The sequence below is a fragment of the Chanodichthys erythropterus genome, chromosome 21, assembly GCF_024489055.1.
Source record: "Chanodichthys erythropterus isolate Z2021 chromosome 21, ASM2448905v1, whole genome shotgun sequence".
Lineage (NCBI taxonomy): Eukaryota > Metazoa > Chordata > Actinopteri > Cypriniformes > Xenocyprididae > Chanodichthys > Chanodichthys erythropterus.
In genome coordinates, this window is record NC_090241.1 from 37,209,209 (window position 1) to 37,235,207 (window position 25,999).

The 25,999-nt window shown below is 35.0% G+C and overlaps 2 protein-coding genes across 4 annotated transcripts in view; one reads left to right on the forward strand and one right to left on the reverse strand.

Annotated features, from left to right (window-relative positions):
* Positions 1-8,498, reverse strand: part of arhgap9 (Rho GTPase activating protein 9) — a 40,969-nt gene extending 32,471 nt beyond the window's left edge. The window contains exon 1 of one of the 2 annotated variants that reach the window (XM_067373232.1): positions 8,480-8,498. The gene's annotated coding sequence lies outside the window, so the exon portion shown is untranslated. Of the gene's footprint in view, positions 1-7,162; positions 7,241-8,479 lie in introns of those variants that run through there. The other variant, XM_067373230.1, reaches the window with a different exon arrangement.
* mars1 (methionyl-tRNA synthetase 1) lies at positions 8,050-25,994 on the forward strand. 2 transcript variants are annotated; one of them, XM_067373228.1, is made up of 22 exons: positions 8,050-8,279; positions 8,508-8,598; positions 9,403-9,481; positions 10,391-10,522; positions 12,683-12,758; positions 12,820-12,986; positions 14,415-14,524; positions 14,608-14,724; positions 15,039-15,242; positions 17,432-17,633; positions 17,777-17,851; positions 17,922-18,092; positions 18,162-18,257; positions 18,384-18,501; positions 18,988-19,201; positions 19,307-19,438; positions 21,931-22,035; positions 22,354-22,549; positions 22,681-22,752; positions 23,827-23,853; positions 24,335-24,460; positions 25,623-25,994. In XM_067373228.1, exons 1-22 carry the CDS (start codon positions 8,177-8,179, stop codon positions 25,770-25,772), a joined length of 2,763 nt encoding a protein of 920 aa, XP_067229329.1. In that variant the 5' UTR covers positions 8,050-8,176; the 3' UTR covers positions 25,773-25,994. The 2 variants fall into 2 exon arrangements, with proteins under 2 accessions (XP_067229329.1, XP_067229330.1); XM_067373229.1 differs by lacking the exon at positions 23,827-23,853 and having other exon boundaries at positions 25,623-25,993.
* The last annotated feature ends 5 nt before the right edge of the window (positions 25,995-25,999 follow it).

A 25,999-nucleotide genomic window follows, 5' to 3' on the forward strand; every position in this document is an offset into this window, starting at 1 on the left:
GTAAATTATCAGGAAATTTGCAATAGTCCAGTAATCTGTGATCAGCAAGAATCTATTATTTAGCTTCACTTCTGAACCTCAGTGAGCTTCCGTCGAGTTTTCAAACATGACATCACTTCCCTCAGTTCCCAGCACTGACTCTGAGGGGGAGTTTGAGTTGACTGATATTTTTGGTGGGTGAACTGATCTGCCAATGGACTTCCCTTGTATAAGACAGAGAGAGAGAGAGAGAAACCACATGCTCTCTGTTAACAACACAGAAAGGCTTTTAGCAGACATTACAAAGACAGCATTACACTGAAGAATGATGAAGCGTCCGTCTGTCTCTCTGTGGCTCAGAGGAAGTTCACTGCAGATGGACGACAGGTTAATGCTCACTGCAGGACACAACACCAAGTGACTGGAGAAAAGTGTGTGTGTGTGTGTAGGGTTACTGATAATCCTCATATACTTATAAAGCAGGATGCTAAATGACCCTTAAAGTGGACCTATAATGCTCCTTTCACAAGGTAGTCTCTGGTGTCTCCAGAATGTGTGTGTGAAGTTTCAGCTCAAAATCCCCCACAGATCATTTATTATAGCTTGTCAAATTTGCCCCTGTTTGTGTCTGTGCAAAAACACGCCGTTTTTGTGTGTGTCCCTTTAAATGCAAATGAGCTGCTGCTCCAGAAGAGGGCGGAGCTTTAACAGCTCAACAACAACAAAGCTGGAGAATCTCACGCAGCCAAAATGAGGAAAGTGTTCAGCCTTACATTGTTCAAACCGGAGTCGACACTGATGGAGAGACTCAGGAAGAAGTTACAACTTTTAGACGTTTCTGAATGGTTAGTGGATAAATTGATGTAGTTGCTGTGGAGTTGATTCAACTCATCCACTAGCATGTGCCGTCATGTTCATCTTTTGTGTTGAATTGACCCTCGTTTGTGAAGCAGTCCGGCGTAAAATGACGGCATGACAACAACACTCGACTACAACAACTCTTCCTCTTCTCTAAAGCAGCCCAACATGGCCCCGCCCCCTTTGCTGAGTGTTCTCGGGGGCGGGGTTTATGTAAATGTATGTAAATAAAGTTCGTTGTAGTCCCTACCAGCCGTTTAAAAAGTTATTTCTGTAAAAGAAAATATCTCCTTTGCATTGAACTTTGAGTGTTGTAACTTTGCAGATGTTGTTTATGATCAAACAGCAACATTACACACTAACTAAAGTTACAAAAGTAAAATCCTTTAATGCAAGTCTTCTGAAAATGCTTCTATTATGCATTTCTTCTCATTTCATATTTTCTTTACAAACAACACTTATAAGCATAACAATTTGAGTTGTACTGACAAATGAGTATCGTTCTAAAATGGATCTGTATTTTGCATCTTTGCTGTAAAATGGCTGATGACACTCATTTACTTGCATCTGATCATGTTTTTTTATTTTTTTTTATTTATGAAAATCCTAAAACATTCAGTTTATTTCCAGGATTAAAGAGGTTTTGAATCTCAGGTTTTCAGTGCATGTTTTTGTGATTCTTGAACGCCTCTTAAAATCTCTCAGTGGCGCGGTTTCTCTCTCCATGTGACTGCGAGAGTGAACGTTATTGTCTCTGCGAGAAATAAGGAGCTCAAATGCAACGTGCAGAAAACAGGAAACCACACGCGCTTTACCATCACCAAAGTCCAACAGACTCACAGCAGCTCCAGAAACACGCCGATCTAACCAGAAAATACTCTGAAATCTCTTTTTCCATCATCATTGGATGAGTGCAGATGATGCCGCCGTGACTCACAGTTCACACATATGCTTACAAACACACGTCTGGCCTTCACAAACACTCATAGTCTGACACACACACACACACACAGAGAGAGAGAGAGACAAAAACAGACGCACACATTGTGGCAAAAACAAGTGATTTCCTACAGAGAGGCTCAGATCTGCTGTAAGCTCCATCTGTGCCAAGAGTGAAGGTCACAGATATCAGCCTGACCTTAAATGAAGAAAACAAGACATGAACCGATCAACACACACTCTTACAGTGTGTGAACGCTACATGCATGTTAAATAACATCAAACGAGACATCATGCACACCTTTAGCATTAACGGCACACAAGTCAGAACAGCGTGAACATTATGCTAAACATCTCCTTTTGTGTTCCACAGAAGAAAATCCTACAGATGACAGAATCTTTATTCTGTTTTAATCTTTAACTTGTTTTGAAAGCAGAATATTGTCGATTTGTGGCATTGAGCTCCACTTTTGCCCTTCACTCTTTCTGCCCTGTTGCTGTGTTTCTCTTCTGATACTACTGTCAGATTCCACCAATAGAATTCTAGTTCCATTCTTTCGGGGCCGTTGATTGGTCAGTCGTGGAAGATGATGTTGCTTGATGTGATGCAAAGATTGGGACATTTGTACACTCACTTTCACCGGCTTCATAATTAGAGGGTTTGCTTTGGTGCTCGTCTTCAGTGAAGTGATCTCAAATCAGGTGGACATTTAGCCAACACACACACACACACACACACACACACACACACATAGAACATTGTGTTCTTCGGTTGCTGTACAGTGAGTCGTTATCATCCATTTGACTGGTGAAGCAATTGATTAACCTCATTTACAGGCACAAAGTGTACGACTGCATTGTGTGTGTGTGTGTGTGTGTGTGTGTGTGTGTGTGTGTTCTCTCTATACAGAGCTGATCAGGTAATATGGACTGAGGTATGAGGTTGTGGTGCTGTAATGTGTCGTTTACCTCTTCATGTTTTCCCAGCAACCACAAATACACAACCACACATGATATCAGGCATCAGATGGTGGTAAATGTATGGTTAAACATCTGAGCTTCTAAATAAATACGTCACAATTGGTCACACCCGGAAACTAGAGGTCTGTAAAATTCTTAAACTTCACTAATCATCATTACGCAATTTCAAAAATGCTTCAGAACTTCTAGAATTATGTTTTATCAAAAGTTTGGAGTCAGTGATATTTTTTAAAGAAAGCATTTATTCAGCAAAGATGCATTTAATTTATCAAAAGTGACAGTAAAGACATTTATAATGTTATAAAAATGCTGTTCTTTTGAACTTCTATTCATTAAAGAATCCTGAAAAATAAAAATAAAAAACTATTTCTTGAGCATCAAATCATCATATCAGAATGATTTCTGAAGGATCATGTGACACTGAAGACTGGAGTAATGATGCTGAAAATTCAGCTTTGATCACAGGATATAAATTACACTTTACTATATATTCACATAGAAAACAGCTGATTTACATTCTAAATTTTTACTGTATTTGATCAAATAAATGTAGCTTTGGTGAGCAGTAGAGACTCTTTCAAAAACATTAAAAACGTCTTACTTGTAAATGAAGTTCATCTGTAGTTTTTGTAACGACACTGACATTGATTAACGCTCTGACGCAGCTCTTTATAGATATCAGACATCATAACCATCACATACAGCAAACTCAGAGAGCCACAGGCGTCATTAATGCAGAACGAAGGGTGATAACATGCAAATACATCACATGTCAACCATGCCAATACAGCTGGTGGAAAAGTGATGGCATTTGCATGGGAAAGATCAAAAGCCCTTCTCAATTCACAATACAGTGCTTATGTAACAGCGTTTGATAGGTCACATTTAACCCTGGGTTAAAGCCACTGGTTAAACTTGTATTAAAGCCACAGGTTAACCCTGGGCTAAACCTGGGTTAAAGCCACTGGTTAAACCTGGGTTAAAGCTACTGGTTAATCCTGGATTAAAGTCACTGGTTAACCCTGAGTTAAAGCCACTGGTTAAACCTGTGATAAAGCCACTGGTTAACCTTGGGTTAAACCTGGGTTAAAGCCACTGTTTAAACCTGGGTTAAACCTGGGTTAAAGCCACTGTTTAAACCTGTGTTAAACAGTGGTTAACCCTGGGTTAAAGCCACTGGTTAACCCTGGGTTAAAGTCACTGGTTAAACCTGGGTTAAAGCCACTGGTTAAACCTGGGTTAAAGCCACTGTTTAAACCTGTGTTAAACACTGGTTAAAACTGTGTTAAACACTGGTTAAAACTGTGTTAAACACTGGTTAACCCTGGGTTAAAGTCACTGGTTAAACCTGGGTTAAAGCCACGTGTTAAAGCCACTGGTTAACCCTGGGTTAAAGTCACTGGTTAAACCTGGGTTAAAGCCACTGGTTAAAGCCACTGGTTAACCTTGGGTTAAACCTGTGTTAAAGCCACTGGTTAACCCTGGGTTAAAGTCACTGGTTAAAGCCACTGGTTAAACTTGGGTTAAACCTTGGTTAAAGCCACTGTTTAAACCTGTGTTAAAGTCACTAGTTAACCCTGAGTTAAAGCCACTGGTTAATAAAACAGTCATTGATAAATCTATTGTAACGGATGATATTGCAGTGTGTTCGTATAAAACACACTGACATCAAGCTTTAGCTGATAAGCTGCTCTCTGCTGGAGACTGAGGCTTTATCAGACACCATGTGTGTTTATTTGGCTTTGGCTTCTGGATAAATCTGCCTGCAGGAATGAGCTAAAACTCCTTTTGTATGGAAGCTTGTTTCCAGCATGGAATTAAGAAGGTAAAGCGACTTTTTATCTCACAGTTCTGACGCAGTTTCTCGCAATTCCATGTTTGTATCTTGAAATTGTGAGATATAAACTGGCATTTGTGAGTTATCAAATCAGAAATGTGAGATAAAAAGTTGCAGTGACCTTTTTGGTTTTTATTCTGTGGCTGAGAGAAGCTTCTATACATTTGGGACTTCAGAAAAACTATTCTTAAATAAAATATGTTAATAAGTGTAGGCGACTTAAGTGTATAAGGTGTAATTATACATTTACTGTGTAATAATAATGAACTACATACTTAATAGTGTTAGGGCGAGGGTTTGGATTGAGTTAATTGCATGTAATTCTGCATAATTTATAGTTATTACTACAGTAACTACATGTAACATGTGTAACAATGACACTGTAAAATAAAGTGCTTTAAACACACGCCTATGATGTGTGTGTGTGTGTGTGTGTGTGTGTGTGTGTGTGTGTGTGTGTGTGTGTGTGTGTGTGTGTGTGTGTGTGTGTGTGTGTGTGTGTGTGTGTGTGTGTGTGTGTGTGTGTGTGTGTGTGTGTTCCAGCAGGAAGAGCCCATGGCTGTGAGATTTTTCCATTACGGTCTTCTGAACACAAGCGCTCACACAGTCTCATCTCTGTTCTGATCGACTGACAGCGAGAGACAGACTCGTCCAGCACTGAACGCTGCACAGAACTCTAGGGCTCTACACTCAATCTTTATGCCAAAGAGGTTCTATATAAGAATAAATGTCTTAAATGATTGTATAATACTTATTTTTAGTTATAAAAACACAGAAAAGCTAAAAAAAGGAGAAAAAATGAAAAGAAATAAACTGATCAATCATTCAAATATCAATGTGATGAGATTTCATAGATAAAATGTTTGCATAGGCACTGAAACGAACCATTTTAACAGCATCTAAAACTTAAATTATTTACGTATCCGAAACTTTACAGACATTCTGAATTCATAGATTATGTTGCATTTATGATAAATAATACTATGTTTTCAATTGCATTGATTGACTTGAAAACATTTCATTCTGTTCAGTGTGCAACTCCTTTCACAGCATTACATAATGTTTAACCTTTGCTTCATGCAATATTTTCCCAAGGAACACAAAAGGCATTTTATCAATACAAACAATGACTATAAAACACACCAAAACCACACAATGCGCTCTAATGTTTCTGTCAATATTTCAGCATCTGTCCAAACGTACATATAAACAATGAGACCAGCCTGAAAATACATGAGCATTAATAAAGTATGTTTTTATCCTAGTTTATCTCACACAATCATTTCTGTCATGATTTCATGAGCATGTGGAGTTTCAGCTATGAGTAATTAAAGTCAAAGTAGGTCAGCAATTGAACCGAAGTTTCAAGTTTAGAAGGTGTAAATGCTTTACAGCATTTCCTCTTCCTGTTTATATAGAAACTACAGACACAAGAACTTCTTTGACAAACACAGAAGATCTTCAGCACTAAAATCACAGACAATGATGTCAAAATATTGATAAAACAGATCAGATCAGCTCGTTCTAGTGTCACGAAACCGACCGGATGGACCGGTGCAGAAAACAGCAGGCGTTCAGCAGATCTGATGAAGCCACAGTCAATCTGAAACCAGCGCTGCAGAAAATAATCTGCTCCATTCATGGGATTTTCAGAAAGAAATGCATTTATGCAGCAGAATTATACAGCAAAGAGCTTTTGCTTTGTTCTGCAGTCGTGTAAAGATTGTTACGCAACTGTACGTTTAATGTGGCGCTCGGCTGTTCTTATTTAAATGAAAAAATCTCATCAATCACAAATATCTGAATCTCCATTTCATGCTTTCTCAAATCTGCAAATCAAAAGTCTTTGATGAACTCATTATTGAGGATCTGAGCTTTATACTCTTACTGGACTCTGTTATTTCACTTCAGAAAGTCTCAAAGCACTATAGATCATAAGGTCACGTGGGCTGGTTCTGGTTCTGGCCCGTGGCACTTCAGATATTTCACTCTGAATCTCAAACTAGAGTTTCTCTCAGATTGGAAGTGACAGACAGAGTCTCACTGATACAAACTGATAGTATGAGCCTAATAGCCTATATGTGTGTATATATATATATATATATATATATATATATATATATATATATATATATATATATATATATATGTATAATCAGTAGCCTATATATATAATATAATATAATAACATATAATCAGTGTTTCCAAATGCAATCTTTTAAGAATCAGGTCATCATTGTTTAAAACACTAGATAACATCAAAATATTATATTACTATAAGTGAATTACTGAACAATAAACTACTGAATCACCTCATTAAGACACTGTTTATACTTAAATAACATGCACACACTATATAATAACATTTCTAAACAATGCAAAATGTCTCATCAGTATCTAGTTCAGGGTGATTAAATAATTAAGAGTAAAATGTTTTGTTTTTCTTCATGCATATGGATGTTTTGGTCTATTTAATCAATTTTATAAGTGTTTTATATTATGTTTAATATTCTTGTTTGTTCGGTTTAAGAGCTTCTCTCTAATAGAGTTTGTCTGATCGTGGCTTACCGGTAACTGCAGGTGCATCCGCGCGCTTTATTCCAGGTGTCACTGAACCGGACGGCGCGCGAGCTCGAACTCTCACGAGCGGCCTCGGAGGGGAGGGGCGGGGCTTTGTGGGCTCTGACACGTGACCGAGAAGTGCCAACCAGAGCGAAGCTTCGTCAGCCAGCATTATTTGCATCTTGTTTGATTTTTTATTTGTTTCCTGTACTATTATTGTGTGATTCTTTGGTAATGCTGTGCATAAAACATCGCCACAATTCAACTGATTGTCCCATTGTCCTATTTTTTATTTATTTATTTTAAAAAAAGTAGAAAAAAATGCATATACATTATGGTTTAAAAAATTGAGAAAAATTTGTAAAGTTAGCTGTATGTATAAATGTTCGTCCCGAAAGTATGATTGACATTGAAAATGTTATTTTTTTTATTATATTGAACCTAACCCAGGAAATAAAAAGAAAGTATAAAAAAGAAAAGAAAAACACATGAAAATGTTATGTGTAAAACCAGAAGTATTTTTCTTGCGCTAATAATAAAACACATTGTAATAAACAACTATGATTAGAAAACTATGCAAAATATACGGGTTTTTTTTACTAATCCTCTCAGATTATTTTTTTTTATTTTATTTTTTTTGGACCAGTGTAGTTATAAATATAAACAGAATTATAAAAATTATTGTTCTAAATGCAAATCTTGCTTAAAATTAAAAGATTTGACATCGAGGCGTGCCGCTTTTTAACCAATGAGCGTAACGCTCTCATGACTGGACGTTTACGCCAGCACTGTTGCATTATGGATATTGTAGTCTTCCGCCAGGCAGTTCCGATAGGCGAACGACAATTAAAAACTACAATTTCCTCTGACGCGGACACGTGGTTTGACGCGCGGTTGCATCAGCGTAAATAGTTGTTTCACAGACCGGTTCTGATCACTTTTCTGGTTTAAAGCGCCATTGTCTGTCTGACCTGTCAAAGTAGATTCATTCAACAGCGTCCTAAAGTGACAGAGGCTCAAATGAAACTGTATATTAGCGAGGGGAACCCGCACTGTATTAAAGCTCTAGCGGCGCTGGAGCTCACTGGAGTGAAATGTGAGATAGAAGTGATCAGCCATGAGGGTGAGAGACATTACTATCACTTTCTGCTGTTGTTTTTACAGTAAAGACGCTGCTCAGGGCCTGTAATGACTGGAAATATCATGTTTTTACACTATCATGACGGCTATACATGTAGTAAACAAAAAGTACTAATACTATACCATGGTAGTACTATAGAAGTACTCATCATGGTACCATACATTTTCTCAGTGTGTATTTACATGTTTCTGTGTGTTTGTGTCCCTCCAGAGAAAGTGGTCCCTCACATCACTCATCACGTGTCCCCCGTCCTGCTCTTGCCCAGCGGTCAGCATCTCTTCAGCCCCAACAGCATCTGCCAGTGAGTGCTGGACATCACATGACACGCGCCCAGGGATGGGCAGTATTTATGATACATGTTTTTCAAATACAAAATAGCATTTTGTAATTTCTACTTGATGGGGTCGATGAAAATGGCTTTGTATTTTATATCAAAATATTTTAGTGTTTTGTATTTTTGTAGTTTTAAAATACTGTAAAATACTGTGTAAGAAGTCTACATGATGACATCATAAAAATGCGGCCTCTGATTGGTGGTTTGCCCAGACTTGTTCAGAAAAGATGTTAAGATTTGGTGTTCATTTTAGTAGCTTAGGCTAAATAGTTTACTAATTTACATAATGTTCCTGAAAACTATTTTACCGAGCAGCCTCCTATATTTATGATTAACAATCAATTGATTAATTAGTTATAAACTAGTTGCTATGAATACAGGAGCCATCAGTTGTCTTCTTATGAAGAGTCAGCGTTGCTGATGCAAAGTAGTCCCTTTGTTACCAAACACCAAGTAACTAAATTAGGATACAGTTATAATAGTTAAAAATTAAACTGTTGGTTACTTTAAAACTAACCTTCATCTGGGAGATCACATGAATATTTGATCTGTTAAAGCCACATTATGTAAATTTTCGCCGCTAGAGGTCGCTTATTCAGTCGCTTATCCTTGATTTTGTGGAATCATGGGATGTGTGGAAACTATTAATGTTACGGTAGTATGAAGCAGAGCGGGGCGAGTGATGGAGACCGCTGGAGCGAATGCTAATGGGAGATGAGCGCGACACATGACTCGAGAGCACTCAGACGTACTGAATGTGTGTGTCCACAGGTACCTGTATGACATCAGCGGTCAGCCGGCGACTGACGCCACTAACCAGTGGCTGGAATGGGAGGCGACAAACTTACAGGTGACAATCTGCAATGTCAAAAATTAAAAGGAATAGTTCGCCTAAAAATGTATATTCTGTCATCATGTCGTTAGGAATTACGTTCATCTTTGAAACACAAATAAAGATATTTTTTAATGAAATCTGAGAGATTTCTGTCCCTCCGTTAAAAGTCTGTTCACCCAAAAAAAAATTAAAGAAGAGACACGATCACTTTGTTTGATCAACGGGTTTAATTTCTGTTTACCGTATTTGCTGCTCTATGTAATGTTGATCTGTGTTTATATGTGAATAAAAGCATAAATTAAATCTGTTCAATTAAACGATTACATGAAATCTCCGTCATTTGTGTTTTGAAAATGAGGGAAGGTCTTATGGATTTTGATAAATGATGACAGAATCTCTTTTAGGATTTTTGATAATACTGGAACTTTAGAGAATTATAGCATGATACTGTAAGTGGAAATGGAGTTGAAAGGTGTCTCAGATTTATTTATCAGATTCGCTGAATCAAACACAATCACACAGATTTATAAGTTCTGCAAACAAAAGCATAAGCGTTCACCACATCTTCTCTTGCCGCGCTTTAACAGATGCTTTCTGTGTTTAATGCCTTTTCCTCAGTGCATAACTTACATTTTATTGTTATATGCTTATCTGTAAATGTTTTTACAAGTATTTACATTCTGCATATTCTGACGACAAGCATCACAGACTTCACTGAAAACAGCGAAATAATTCACATTTAGCTAAAAATATACATTAATGTGTGTGTTCCTCATTGCTCGATTAATCTGAAAAAATTATCAACTGATTAATCGATTATCAAAATAATCATTAGTTGTAGCCCTATAAAAATACCATTAAATATAAGATCAATGGAAGTCTATGCAGTGTCATAGTGATGTGTGTGTGTATATTTGTGTTCAGCCTGCAGTGCTACAGTCTCTCCACATGGTGGCGCTGCAGGGGAAGCGTGTCGAGGCGGCTGCTGTGATGAAGGAACACCTGAACTGGCTGGAACAGAGTCTGAGCAAGAGAAACACAGCGTTCCTCACAGCAGTGAGTCCAGTTCATACACACACATGATCTCACGCACACACACACACACACACACACACATGATCACACACACACACACATGATCACACACACAAACACACACACACACACACACATGATCTCACGCACACACACACACACACACACACATGATCACACACACACACACTGACAGCTTCAGTAATTATAAAATTTTACAATAAATTTGGTCCATATTTAGAGGTTTAAAGTGCTGGATAAAGAGTGAAGTGCTTGAATTTCACTCCCAAAAGTGTGCATGAACCCTGAAATCAATAATGTAAAAACATTCGACTGTTTCTGCGATCATGATTACAGTTAGTGTTCCTCCGGAGAGCCTTATATAACTATAAATTATTAAATTATTAATATATATATATATACAGTACAGTCCAAAAGTTTGGAACCACTAAGATTTTTAATGTTTTTAAAAGAAGTTTCGTCTGCTCACCAAGGCCACATTTATTTAATTAAAAATACAGTAAAAACATTAATATTGTGAAATATTATTCCAGTGTAAATCAGCTGTTCTCTATGTGAATATATAGTAAAGTGTAATTTATTCCTGTGATCAAAGCTGAATTTTCAGCATCATTACTCCAGTCTTCAGTGTCACATGATCCTTCAGAAATCATTCTGATATGATGATTTGAGAAACAAGAAACATTTAATGTGTACAATTGTACAAAATATTTTTTTCAGGATTATTTGATGAATAGAAAGTTCAAAGGAGCAGTGTTTATCTGAAATCTAATCTTTTGTAACATTATAAATGTCTTTACTGCCACTTTTGATTGATTTAATGCATCCTTGCTGAATAAAAGTATTAATTTCTTTAATTTCTTTTCAAAAAAATAAAAATAAAAATTCTTACTGACCCCAAACTTTTGAACGGTAGTGTATAATGCTACAGAAGCTTTGTATTTCAGATAAATGCTGTTCTTTTGAACTTTCTATTCATCAAGGAATCCTGAAAAAAAAGTACACAACTGTTTTCAACACTGATAATAATCATAAATGTTTCTTGAGCAGCAAATCAGCATATTAGAATGATTACTGAAGGATCATGTGACACTGAAGACTGGAGTAATGATGCTGAAAATTCAGCTTTGATCACAGGAATAAATTACTTTGTCAAATATATTTAAATAGTACACAGTTATTTTAAATTGTAATAATATTTCACAATATTACAGTTTTTACTGTATTTTTAATTAAATAAATGTAGCCTTGGTGAGCAGACGAAACTTCTTTTAAAAACATTAAAAATCTTAGTGGTTCCAAACTTTTGGACTGTACTCTATATATATATATATATGTTTTTTATAATATATATGTATATGAAAGGCTGTTTTTCAGTAGCAGTTTCGAGACACAAGATGGCAGCAATTAGCTATTATTCCTCCTTGTGTTTGTATGTAAAGAGAGAGACCTCAGAGTGAGTAAGTGATCTGACAGATTCAAGAGTCTTTCTGATTGATTCTTTAGAAGAATCAGTTCATAGGAGTCATTAGTTCTTGAATCGGACTGTTTGATTTTGAGTAGAGAAACCGAAGAGAACACGATAAAACTTAAAATTACATTTCGAATGAGCTTTTGTTTTTAAATGGCCATTTTTCAGTTTAATTTTAGTCATTTTGATTGTTTTTTTGTTTATTTTATTTATTATTTCAGTTTTAGTGTTAGTAATTTTAGTACTTTCACTCAAGCGTATTTTAATCAGTTAATTTCTAAGTTAAAATTTTATTGGTGACACTTTACAATAAAGTTAACATTAATTAATGCATTAACTAACAATGAGTTATACATTTATTACAGTATTTATGCATCTTTGTTAATATTAGTTAATAAAAGCAAAACTGTTCATCATTAAATAATATTAACAGACACATAGTTTGATTTTAATAACATATTAGTAAATGTTGACATTAATATTAATTAAGATTAAAAAATGTTGTAGAATTATTTTTTTGTGTTCCATTTCCAGGAAACCTTGTTGTTTCCATAATTTCAGTACTTTAGCTTAAACATATTTTAATTCAGTTATTTTCCAAGGAAACATTTCTAATTTTTTATAAAGTTTTCCATCTAATATTGATTTGTAATAGAATGAAAGCACTGATAATAAGATGTGTGTTTCAGGAGGAGATGTCAGTAGCAGATGTTGTCCTGTGGGCGGCGCTCTACCCTCTGTTATCTGACGCGGGTGTTGAAGCAGGTAAGCGCTCGATCGTGTGTGTGTGTCTGTGTGTTCTGTCTGACGCTGCTGTTCTCTGCAGGCGAGCTGCTGCGCGGATGGTTCCAGCGTGTCGGTGTCCTCTCCGCGTGTCAGACGGCCGCTCAGACGGTCCTGCGGGGAAAAGGTGCCGAAGCCCTGAAGACGTTCCTGCAGAAGCACACAGCCGCGCACACGCAGCGCCGGGACATTCCCACCAACACCGGCGACGTACGCATCAATCACTGATTTACATGAGCTTCTTTTAGATTTCAGATACATCATCTTTTAGTCTAATTCTGTTTTTCATATTATTAATTATGGTACTATAACTTAAACATTTTAATTAAGTCAGTTTGCAAAGAAAACATTTCTCATTATCAGTTATTAGTTTTTTAATTTAGTTTTTCATCTTCATTTTCATTACTTCAATTAACATTAATATATTCAATTGGCTTTTATTTTTATATTTTAATTTGTTTTGTTATGTGCTTTTGTCATTTTATAAGTTTTATTTTAATATTTTAAATTGTAGTACTATAACTTAAACATTATAATTAAGTTAGTTGCCAAAGCAACATTTCTCATTTTCAGTTTTAATTTATTTGTTTTTTTAAGTTTAGTTTTATTTCAGCTTAACTTCAGTTAATGTTAATATTTTGAATTAGCTTTTATTTTTATATTTTCATTTTCAATTTTAGTTTGTTAAATGCTTTTGACATTTTTTTTTTTATATATATATTTATATTTGGATTTATTTTTATTTCAGTTTTAATATTAGTAATTGTAGTACTTAAACATATTTTAATATTCAGCTAATTTAAATTGTAATTCAACCTAATATTTTTTATTTCAGATTTACATCAGTTAATATTTGAAATTAAATTTTATTTTTTATATTTTCTGTTTTAATTTATTTTGTGCTTTTTTATTTATTTTTTGTTTTTATCATTTCTGTATAGTTGTAATTTCAGTTTTATTAATTTAAGTACTTATTTTCCATTAGTTGCCAAGACATTTATATTTTTTGTTTACGTTGAAATCTTCTAATATTTATTTATTTATTCCAGCTTTATTTCAGTTACTAATTTAAGTTTCAGTAAACACGTCCATCTCATATTTCTCAAGAAAATATAAGAAATTATATTTTGCATAATCAAACTTAAGCTAATTTTTGGTTTATAAGGACAATAATTATAATCAAGCAGCTCATCCTCAATTTAAGCAAAATTTATTGAATCTCTTAATAGTCACAATTCAGACTAACATCTTAAAATCTAATGAAATAAATGCATTATGATTAAAGTTTAATTGTCATGCAAATGATCCTAAAACAGGCTTAATTTATTCATGAAAAATATTTTATTATTTATTTATTCCATTTTGGTGTGAAACATGACTGTAATATGTTTTGATTATAAGAAAATTTGGAGTGTTAAAAATAAAAGTTAAAAAATGACATTTATTTATAATCAAAATAATGTCAGCATGAACATTAAATATGCTTAATTTTCTTTATGCAAAATTTATTTTTGATGTAAAATATGACAGACATTTTACAAATATATTTATGAACAGATTGCTGTTTTATTTAGTTCTGTTCTTCATGAGATGTTTAGTTGGTCGTCTCGAGCGTGACTGTGATGTGTGTTTGGTCAGGCTGAGGACGGCGAGCGCGTGATGAGCGTGGAGGAGATCGAAGGAGCCGCTCAGGTCTGGTCTGAAGGACTCAAATCTGCTCCTGCCGTCACCGAGAGGAAACACCCAATGTACGATCATAATCGCTGCACACAAAACACTCACGTCTGTCCGTCCGGCTTCCATCAGTGATGTCATGGTGTGTGTTTCTCAGTCTCCCTCAGGAAGGAAAGAGAAACGTGCTGCTCACGAGCGCTCTGCCGTACGTCAACAACGTGCCGCACCTGGGGAACATCATCGGCTGTGTGCTCAGCGCTGACGTGTTCGCCAGGTAACGTCACTTCCTGTTTGAATGTTGATTATTTTCCTCATATTCTCCATTGTTCAGCTCCTCTCTTCCCAGTCTGTCAGTAACTCTCTGTTTAGTTCCTGTCTCTATGAAGCCCCTCCTTCTGAAAAGCACAATGTGCTCTGATTGGTCGGCTGGAGCGGTGTGTTGTGATTGGTGTTGGAAATGTCCCGCCCCTTACCATAACCGCCAGCTTCAACTAACTCAAGCAAGCCCCGCCCCTTTATTGTGCGTATGAATTGGGCGTGAATTATTGTCACGGTCACATGTGAGCGTCTGTCGGTGTTTGTTTGCAGATATGGGCGTTTACGAGGCTGGAATCTCTTGTACGTCTGCGGTACGGATGAGTACGGAACAGCCACGGAGAACAAGGCTCGGGAGGAGGGCCTGACGCCGCAAGAGATCTGCGATAAATACCACACCGTCCACGCCGCCATCTACCAGTGGTTCCAGATCGACTTTGATTTCTTCGGCCGCACGACCACTGAACGCCAAACTGAGTAAGAACAGTTCGCTTAGTGAAGCTTTCGTTTGTAGTGTTTATTTATGGTTACGTTTAGTTTATGTATATTTGTTTCTTTTTTGTCATTTTATCATCTTTTTGTTAATTTTACATCTTTACATTTATCATTTCACATTTTTATAAATTTTGAATTTAATTGACAATTTTATTTTATTCACATATCATATGTATGAATTTAAGGTTGATGTTTTTGTTTTGTTCATTATTTAAAAGGATTCAACCAAAGATTGTGATGCCATAAAGCAAAATTAAATTAAATTATATTTTCTTTCTTCTATAAGTTATTTTATCATTATTTTTTATCAATTTTAAATTTAAAAAATTAAAATTTTAAATGTTTATAACTTTTGAATTTATTTGATTTGGCAATATACTGTATCAATATCACCACAGCAGAAATATTTTATTTTATTATTTTTTTTTATTTTTATTTTTATTTTTTTTTTATTTTTTTTTTTTTTTCAAATATATGTTTGAACTAACTGCTATTTTTATTTTTTTCATTATATGAAATGATTTAGTCAAAATATTTGATAACATAAAACAAATTACTTTGGTTTTATAAATTTTGAATGGGCAATATGTCAATATCACCACTGCAGAAACTTTATTTTGTTTTATTTTTATTTATTTATTTACAAATGTCATAAGCATGAATTTAAGGTTGATGTTTTTGTTTTCTTCATTATATAAAAGGATTCAACCAAAGATTGTGATGCCATAAAGCAATTTAATGACTTTAATCCATTCTTAAATTATATTTTCTTTCTTCTATAAATTATTTTACCATCTTTTTGATCAATTTTAAATTTAAAAAATAAAACTTTTAAATGTTTATACATTTTGAATTAATTTGAATTGGCAGTATACTGTATCAGTATCACCACAGCAGAAATATTTTATTTTATTTTATTTTATTTTATTTTCAAATATCATATGCATGAACTAATTGCATTTGTTTTTATTTTTTTCATTATATAAAATGATTTAGTCAAAGTATTTGATAACATAAAACAAATTACTTTGGTTTTTAACATGTATTTTCTTTCCTTTATATATTATTTTATTATCTTTTTTTTTTTTGTTAAATTAAAAAAATGAATTTAATTTGAATGGGCAATATGTCAGTATCACCACTGCAGAAACTTTATTTTGTTTTATATTTATTTATTTACAAATATCATATGCATGAACTGATTGCTGTTATTTTTGTTTTCTTCATTATATAAAAGGATTCAACCAAAGATTGTGATGCCATAAAACAATTTAATTACTTGAATCCATTCTTAAATTATATTTTCTTTCTTCTATAAGTTATTTTATCATCTTTTTTTATCAATTTTAAATTTAAAAAAATTATTTGAATTGGCAATATACTGTATCAGTATCAACACAGCAGAAACATCTTATTTTATTTTATTTCCAAATATCATATGCATGAAATAATTGCTGGTGTTTTTATTTTTTTCATTATATTAAATGATTTAGTCAAAGTATTTGATAACATAAAACAAATTACTTTGAAGTATGTATTTTCTTTCTTTTATATCTTATTTTATTATCTTTTTTTTTTTGTCTTTTTTTAAAAAAAATATAATTTTAAATTTGAATTGGCAATATGTCAATATCACCTTTATTTTTATTTATTTATAAATATCATATGCATGAACTGATTGCTGTTGTTTTCGTTCTGTTCATTATATAAAAGGATTCAGTCAAAGCTTGTGATGCCATAAAACAAATTACTTTGGAGTTTAACATGTATTTTCTTTCTTTTATATCTTATTTTATTATTATTAAATGAAAAAAATATATAATTTTAAACATTTATAAATTTTGAATTGGCAATATGTCAATATCACCTTTATTTTCATTTATTTATTTACAAATGTCATATGCATGAACTAATTGCTGTTGTTTTTGTTTTGTTCATTATATAAAAGGATTCGGCCAAAGCTTGTGATGCCATAAAACACTAGATAAAATTACTCTGGATCTTAAAATACATTTTCAAAATATTTTTTTTTTTTTAAATCTGTGACGCTGAATGTTTATTCGCAGGCAGGTTGTGTTAGTTACATCATTGTTGGAGCTCTAACCGAGCTGTGCCACCGTATCAGACGGACTAAAGTTGTTTTTAACTAAATCACGTCTGCGTCTCCTCAGAATCGCTCAGGACATTTTCTGGCGTCTGCACGAGAGGGGCTTTCTGCTGGAGGACACGGTCGAGCAGCTGCGCTGTGAAAGCTGCCAGCGTTTCCTGGCCGACCGCTTCGTGGAGGGCGTGTGCCCTCACTGCCATTACCCAGAAGCCCGCGGGGACCAGTGTGACAAATGTGGCCGCCTCATCAATGCTGTGGAGCTCAGGGTACGGTTCAAGACCGCTCGTTCCTCTACATCCTTCAGGGGACACTATCAAGTGTCAATTTCATGATGAACAAAAGTTTCTCACAGAGTAGTGTATGTGTACCATGTGGTGTATATGTGATTATCATATGGTCTCTCCTGTAGAATCCTCAGTGTAAGGTGTGCAAGGAAACGCCGGTGATCCGCTCCTCTAAACACCTGTTTCTGAACCTGCCGAAGGTAAATAACACCTGTGAGATGTTGTTGATCTCTTTATCTTCAGCTCAGTGTGAGTGTGTGTTTGTGACAGCTGGAGGACGAGTTGGAGCAGTGGCTGGAGAAGTCGATAGACTCCGGCGACTGGACGCTAAACGCACGGCACATCACGCGCTCGTGGCTCCGTGACGGCCTGAAGCCGCGCTGCATCACGCGTGACCTGCGCTGGGGGACGCCCGTGCCGCACCAGGATTACAAGGAGAAGGTGTGAACGCACAGATCAGATGTTATTTCACTAATGTCAATGTCCATTAATCCGACTGTATCCGTCAAGGTGTTCTACGTGTGGTTCGACGCTCCTATTGGCTACCTGTCCATCACGGCAAACTACACCGACCAATGGGAGAAGTGGTGGAAGAACCCTCAGCAGGTGCTGATCAGTGACACTCCTCAGTTTGTGTTATTTAATGGATTTAAAATTCTCCCACTGATTGACGAAACGCTGCTGTCTGTAACAGGTTTGATTCAGCGTGTGATTGTCATGTGTGTCCTGTAGGTGGAGCTGTATAACTTCATGGCGAAGGACAACGTCCCGTTCCACAGTGTCGTTTTCCCTTGTTCACTTCTTGGAGCTCAAGACAACTACACACTGGTCAATAATCTCATTGCCACCGGTGAGATTTTTTTCAAATTCAGATTATTAAAATAACATCAAACGAAACAGCAGCCTAATATTATCAAATACACATAATCCACTCCACATTGACCCTTAAAAATGCGAGTTTGGATTTTTAATATTTTTGAAAAGTCTCTTCTGCTCATCAAGGCTTTATTTATATAATCAAAAATACAGTAAAAATTATGAAATATTATTCCAGTGTAAATCAGCTGTTTTCTATGTGAATATATAGTAAAGTGTAATTTATTCCTGTGATCAAAGCTGCATTTTCAGCATCATTACTCCAGTCTTCATGATATGATGAAACATTTATGATTATTATCAATGTTGAAAACAGTCATATTTTTGTGGAAACTGTGATGCATTTTCTTTTTAAGGATTCTTTGATGGATAAAAAAAAAAAAAAACAGCATCTGACAATACTGATCAGACTGATTTTGTAGCATGTAATTGGCTGATTTCATTAATGAATGTTTTCCAGAATACTTGAATTATGAGGACACCAAGTTCTCCAAGAGTCGTGGTGTGGGTGTGTTCGGTGACATGGCCAAAGACACCGGCATCCCGTCCGACGTCTGGCGCTTCTACCTCCTGTATCTGCGGCCTGAAGCTCAGGATTCAGCGTTCTCCTGGGCCGACATGGCTCTCAAGAACAACTCTGAGCTCCTCAACAACCTGGGCAACTTCATTAACAGGTTTGTGTTGGTGGACTGTGAGTTAGAATTATTATTAATGCATTATTAACGCTTTATTATGGTAAAGCGTTACTGTTTTCTTTAACGATGCTGATGTTTCCACAGGGCAGGGATGTTTGTGAGCAAGTTCTTCGACGGCTGCGTTCCTGAGATGATCCTGAATGAAGACGATAAGCGGCTCATCGCTCAGGTGTGCTGGGAGCTCAAGCAGTACATCCAGCTGCTGGATAAAGTCAGGTCAGGAGTTACCCACAATTCCTCATGGACGTGTGTGCATGGCATGAAATGCATCAGATTTGGATTGTGCAGGAGCCTGTAGAGCTGCACGATAAATCGTTAAAAGACTTTAACGAGCAAGCAAAGTCTTTTAATGGGTCGTTGAATCATTCATTTGAGATTTGTTCAATGCTGATTCACCCAGTAATGAATCAAGTCAAGTCTTTATTATTGAGTCATTGAATCATTCATTCAAGAGATTCATTCAAAAAGTGCTGATTCATCCAGTAATGAATCAAGTGAAGTCTTTATGAGTGAGTCATTGAATAATTCATTCAAGAGATTAATTCGAAAATGCTGATTCATCCAGTAATGAATCAAGTGAAGTCTTTATGAGTGAGTCATTGAATAATTCATTCAAGAGATTAATTCGAAAATGCTGATTCATCCAGTAATGAATCAAGCAAAGTCTTTTAATGAGTCATTGAATCATTCATTCGAGATTTGTTCAAAAACACTGATTCATCCAGTAATGAATCAAGTGAAGTCTTTATTAGTGAGTCATTGAATCATTCATTCAAGAGATGAATTCAAAAATGCTGATTCATCCAGTAATGAATCAAGTGAAGTGTTTATTAGTGAGTCATTGAATCATTTATTCAAGAGATTAATTCAAAAATGCGGATTCATTCCAGTAATGAATCAAGCAAAGTCTTTTATTGAGTCGTTGAATCATTCATTCGAGATTTGTTCAAAAACACTGATTCATCCAGTAATGAATCAAGTGAAGTCTTTATTAGTGAGTCATTGAATCATTCATTCAAGAGATGAATTCAAAAATGCTGATTCATTCCAGTAATGAATCAGTCTTTTAATGAGTCGTTGAATCATTCATTCGAGATTTGTTCAAAAATGCTGATTCATCCAGTAATGAATCAAGTGAAGTGTTTATTAGTGAGTCATTGAATCATTCATTCAAGAGATGAATTCAAAAATGCTGATTCATCCAGTAATGAATCAAGTGAAGTCTTTATGAGTGAGTCATTGAATCATTCATTCAAGAGATTCATTCGAAAATGCTGATTCATCCAGTAATGAATCAAGTGAAGTATTTATTAGTGAGTCATTGAATCATTCATTCAAGAAATTAATTCGAAAATGCTGATTCATTCCAGTAATGAATCAAGCAAAGTCTTTTAATCAGTCGTTGAATCATTCATTCGAGATTTGTTCAAAAATGCTGATTCATCCAGTAATGAATCAAGTGAAGTCTTTATTAGTGAGTCATTGAATCATTAATTCAAGAGATTAATTTGAAAATGCTGATTCATCCAGTAATGAATCAAGTGAAGTCTTTTAATAAGTCGTTGAATCATTCATTCGAGATTTGTTAAAAAATGCTGATTCATCCAGTAATGAATCAAGTGAAGTCTTTATTAGTGAGTCATTGAATCATTAATTCAAGAGATTAATTTGAAAATGCTGATTCATCCAGTAATGAATCAAGTGAAGTCTTTATGAGTGAGTCATTGAATCATTAATCAAGAGATTCATTCAAAAGGTGCTGATTCATCCAGTAATGAATCAAGTGAAGTCTTTATGAGTGAGTCAATGAATCATTCATTCAAGAGATTCATTCAAAAAACACTGATTCATCCAATAATGTAACAAGCGAAGACTTTAGGCTTGTTCGAGAGGCATCGGTGCTACGCAAACCAATCAGTGTATGATATCAAAGTACCACGAGAGCGATTGGAGAGAATATACGACTTTTGAATTGCTTTCGCGGTACTTTGATGTCATACACTGATTGGTTTGCATAGCGCAGATGCATCTTGAACAAGCCTTTTATGAGCGAGTCATTGAATCATTCATTCAAGAGGTTCATTCAAAAACACTGATTAATCCAGTAATGAAACAAGTGAAGTCTTTATGAGCGAATCACTGAATCATCATTCATTCAAACCAAACTTTTTCTTAAAGATTCAAATTAATGAAATATTTGTTAAGTAGACTGCAGTAATTAACATTTTGTCAGAACCTTCTAATAAATTTATTTTGTTTAGGTGTCTGTTCAGAATCATGGGAGAATCGTGATCTCTATTTTAAACCATAAAGGTGATTCTCAGTTTACCCAGAATCCTGCAGCTCTACCAGCCTGTAACTGAATTTGTCTAGTTTTGCTCAGCTCTGTATTTCAGCAGTTTGTAATTCCTCAATAAATCACAGATACCTGGAAATATCAGGCAATCTGTGATTTCCAAACTCACAGAAAATAATTGTATAAAATGATTCCTAAAAAATCCTTATCCAATTAACAGCTAGAAATGTTTTGGAAATTAATTGTGAAACAAAAGCCGCTGTAACCCTGATTATGAAATTACTGGACGAAGAAGCCTTTATTTCTTACAGTAATCTTCAGCAAGCATGCGTTTGTCTCGTAATATCGCACATGTGAACAGATGTAAGTGCATTAAACTCTCATCATGGGGCTTATAATGTGTTTGTTCCAGGATCCGTGACGCTCTGAAGTGCATCCTGAACATCTCTCGTCATGGGAATCAGTACATCCAGGTTAATGAACCCTGGAAGAAGATAAAAGGGGGAGACGGCGACAGGCAAGTCGTCACATGATCACGTCTGCCGCATCAGTGTGTTTGCTGAAGTACGGCAACACACTGCAGAAATACACACAAATTATTTATAATTTCTAATTCAGAACTTTGTAAAATGATTATTCTAACGGACCTTATTGTAAAGTGTCACCATTATTTCTAAAATGTACAGAGATAATAGTTTGGAGATTAAAAAAAAGTTTTTAAGTACAGTTTCCTGAGAACACGCAGATGCGTTCTCGCCCTCGGCATGTTAATTGGTTCTGCCGGAGGTTGATTGTGTGTAATGAAGGCGTGACGTTTGCGTGTGTTTGGCTGCAGGCGGCGCGCCGGCACCGTGACGGGCGTGTCGGTGAACGTGGCGTGTCTCCTGTCTGCCGTGCTGGAGCCGTACATGCCCACCGTCAGTCACACCATCCGTGCCCAGCTGCAGGCTCCGCCCACCTGCACCAGCGCCATGCTGCAGGGGGCGGGAACCTTCATCTGCACACTGCCAGCCGGGCACCGCATCGGCACGGTAACGCCTGACTTCTCCTGATATTAAGTGTTACCATGTGACTGTAAGAGCACTGCATTATTACACATGCAAAATCTCAAATTAAAATTATTTTTGATATTTTTTACTTTTGTTGTTGACCTCTGCTACAGGTCAGTCCTTTGTTCCAAAAGTTGGAGAACGAACAGATTGAGGCTCTGAGGAAAAAATTTGGAGGACAACAGGTTCGTCAAAGACATTCATCCATTATTAATCAGAGTTCTCGGGCAGAAACGGGAATTGGGATTTCCAGGCCAGATTTATTTATGGAAATTAACAATATCCTGAAAATTCATCAAAAAGTCATTGAAATTAAAAAAAATAATTATATAAAATATTTTTTAAAAATATACAAGAAAAAGTTATATAAAATGATATTTAAAATAAAATATATATATGTAAAATAATTATATAAAATATTAAAAATGAAAAAAATAATTATATAAAATGATATTAAAAATAACAAATGTATATGAAAAAATAATTACATAAAATAGTATTTCAATGTAAAAATTTCTAATATCTCAGTTTTTCACCCACTCTCTCCATTTATTTTTATATAATTATTTTTATAATTAAAAAAATATGTAAAATAATATATTTATGAAAAAATAATTATATAAAATATTAAAAATAAAAAATATATATGAAAACATAATTATATAAAATATTTCAATATAAGAAATTTTAATATCTCAGTTGTTCTCCCACTCTCTATCCATCTATTTTTTTTATTTTTATATAATTTAAAATTTTTATAATTTATTTACTATCTAAAAAAATATATTTTATGAGCTAGAAATTGATCTTTGTGAGTATGATCTCTATAAAATAATTAATAAAAATGCTCATGAATAACTGGAAAAATTCTCATTTTCTGATAATTATTTTGGAAACTGCATTGATTAACCGCTCCTATAAATATGCAACAATCTTTTATAAAATGCAATGAAATCTGTTTAAATTATTCTTTTCAAAATACAATAAAATCTATGAATTACCCCTGTTTCATTTTCTGCTTTGCTGGTACAACCACATATTTTATTCACACAATCAATACAAATATATATATATGTATGTGATATTTGTGAGTGTACGACTGGAACAGATGTGGAAATTCATCGGACAGAAGGTGTAAGATCCCTGATTAATTAAACCGGCTCTGATGAAGATCAGCTCGATGTTATTCTCTCTAATGAAAGAAAGAATGACGTTTACATGTTCGGTTGTTTATCTGTCTGATTTTTGGCCTCTTTCAGCCAGAAGACGAGCGTCTGGAAGCGAAGGTAGACGAGCGTGTGACCGCTCTCTGTTCTCACGGCTTTGTGTCTGTTTTCACTAAAACTGACTGTGAAATCGATTCAGTGATGATGTCTGTATTCAGAGAACGGCAGCTCTGGATCAAAGCCTGCTGCTGCCAGTCACGCCGCGCCGTTTCTATCAACCCAGAATGCAATCTGCCCCCGGCCGCCCGTCCTAAAGACAACAAACCTCATTTTACATTCTTCTTAACGTTTGTTTAAGAGCGATGATTTCACAGAGCTCTTCAGTGCTTGCGTGTACTAACAGATATTTCTGCATGCGTGTTTGTGTGGTTGCTCTTATGAATTACCAGATTATTTTATCTTTAATATTACTATTATTAAAAATCTTTTTAATTAAAACAAACATAAAGAAACAAATGCAAGTCATTTTTTGCTTTTTTTTAAAATTCTGAAACATGCACATAATGTACTATTGGATGAAATATAATTTTTCTGTTTCTAGACCCCGAGTTCCAGCGCCGCAACAGTCGAGACCAAACCCAGCGTTAGTGCAGCGCAGGACGCCTCGCTGAACGTCAGCGCAGATCCAGAGAGAGCCAAACAGCTGACGGCTTTAGTGGCAGAACAAGTAAGAACACACACACACACTCATGTTTCACTATATTAGTAAGGACATTGCATAGACTTGCATTGATTTTATATGAGGTTAATGATATTTTCTGGGGTCTAACCCAACCACTACCCCTAAACCAACCCGCCACAGAAACGTGATTTTAAAACAAACGTGTTTTGGCTGATTTATAAACCTTTTTAACTATTGAACACCAGTATCATGTCTTCACTAAGTCGGTTGTCATAATATTTCTCTATATAAGTGAAGAGAGACATTTAGTCATCATAAGTATAGCTAAACTTGTACACACACACACACACACACACACACTCATGCGCAATACTGGTCAAAAGTGATGTCTGGAGGGGATATTTGTTTTTAATGACCCTAGAAGGGCGATTTAAACCATCCAAATATGAAGAAAATACTTTTTTTAATATATATATATATTTTAAATATGAGGGAAGAACAAAACACTAAACTTGGTTAAAGTGTTTATCTGACAAAATTATGTGGCAAAAACTACCGCTACAGGTTTTATTTTACTATACAATAGACTGCATAGAAAAACCAAAAGCAGTCAGGAAAAAGCAAACATCGACTACAATATAATCAGTTATTAATATTTGGTTGGTTCTCTCTTGATTTTGCATGTTTATAATTTGTTTCTATGACAGCCTGCACAAAAATGATGTCACACAATATGTCATGTTTCATTATCGCAAATAAAACAATCGACTCCAAGCACAATACGCAATGTGATTACAAACTCTTTAAAACATTTTTAATAATATTTGAGTAAAAAGTGAAGATGACAATTTTTCCAGACCGGACCTTGTGACTGTTTTTTAATCTTTTCAATATAATCTAGTAGGAAAGTTCAAGAACGCCGCCCTTTTCTTCCAAAATACGCATTGTGGCGCTTTAGTAGCTGCATTTATTGTCTATTGTTTTAATCTTTTATTATGTTAGAATTTTTTTAAAAAGGATTTTAGAAATATTTAATACATGTAAATAAATTTGATTTCCATTTTTAACATGATTTTTTTTTTTCTCTCATTTAATTTAATTTTTTCGCCTCGTTTTATGAAAGTCTTTAACTGAAGGTGTGATCATCATTGTTCATATGGGTTAGTAGTGCTCATACATGATTCATTGGTGTGTGTTTGTGTTTCAGGGCGATAAAGTACGAGCTCTAAAAGCTCAGAAAGCCGAGAAGTCAGTCATCACGGAGGAAGTCGCCAAATTAATTGAGCTGAAAAAACAACTCTGTCTCGCGGAGGGCAAGAACCCAGAGCCGGCCGCTCCGAAAGGGAAGAAGAAATAAGAGGTGAACATGAGGAAGAAAACTACTTTATATTTTAGAATATTTTCTGGGAACTATATTGGATACTGCACTGTTTAACCACTCCTATAATAATCCAACCAATCCAGATTTCACAATGCAGTGAAATCTGTTAAATGATGTTTCATTATTCTGCTTTGTTACAACCATGTATTTTATTCATACACTCAATAAACACCAAGACAAAAATCACAAAGACTGGATTTAGT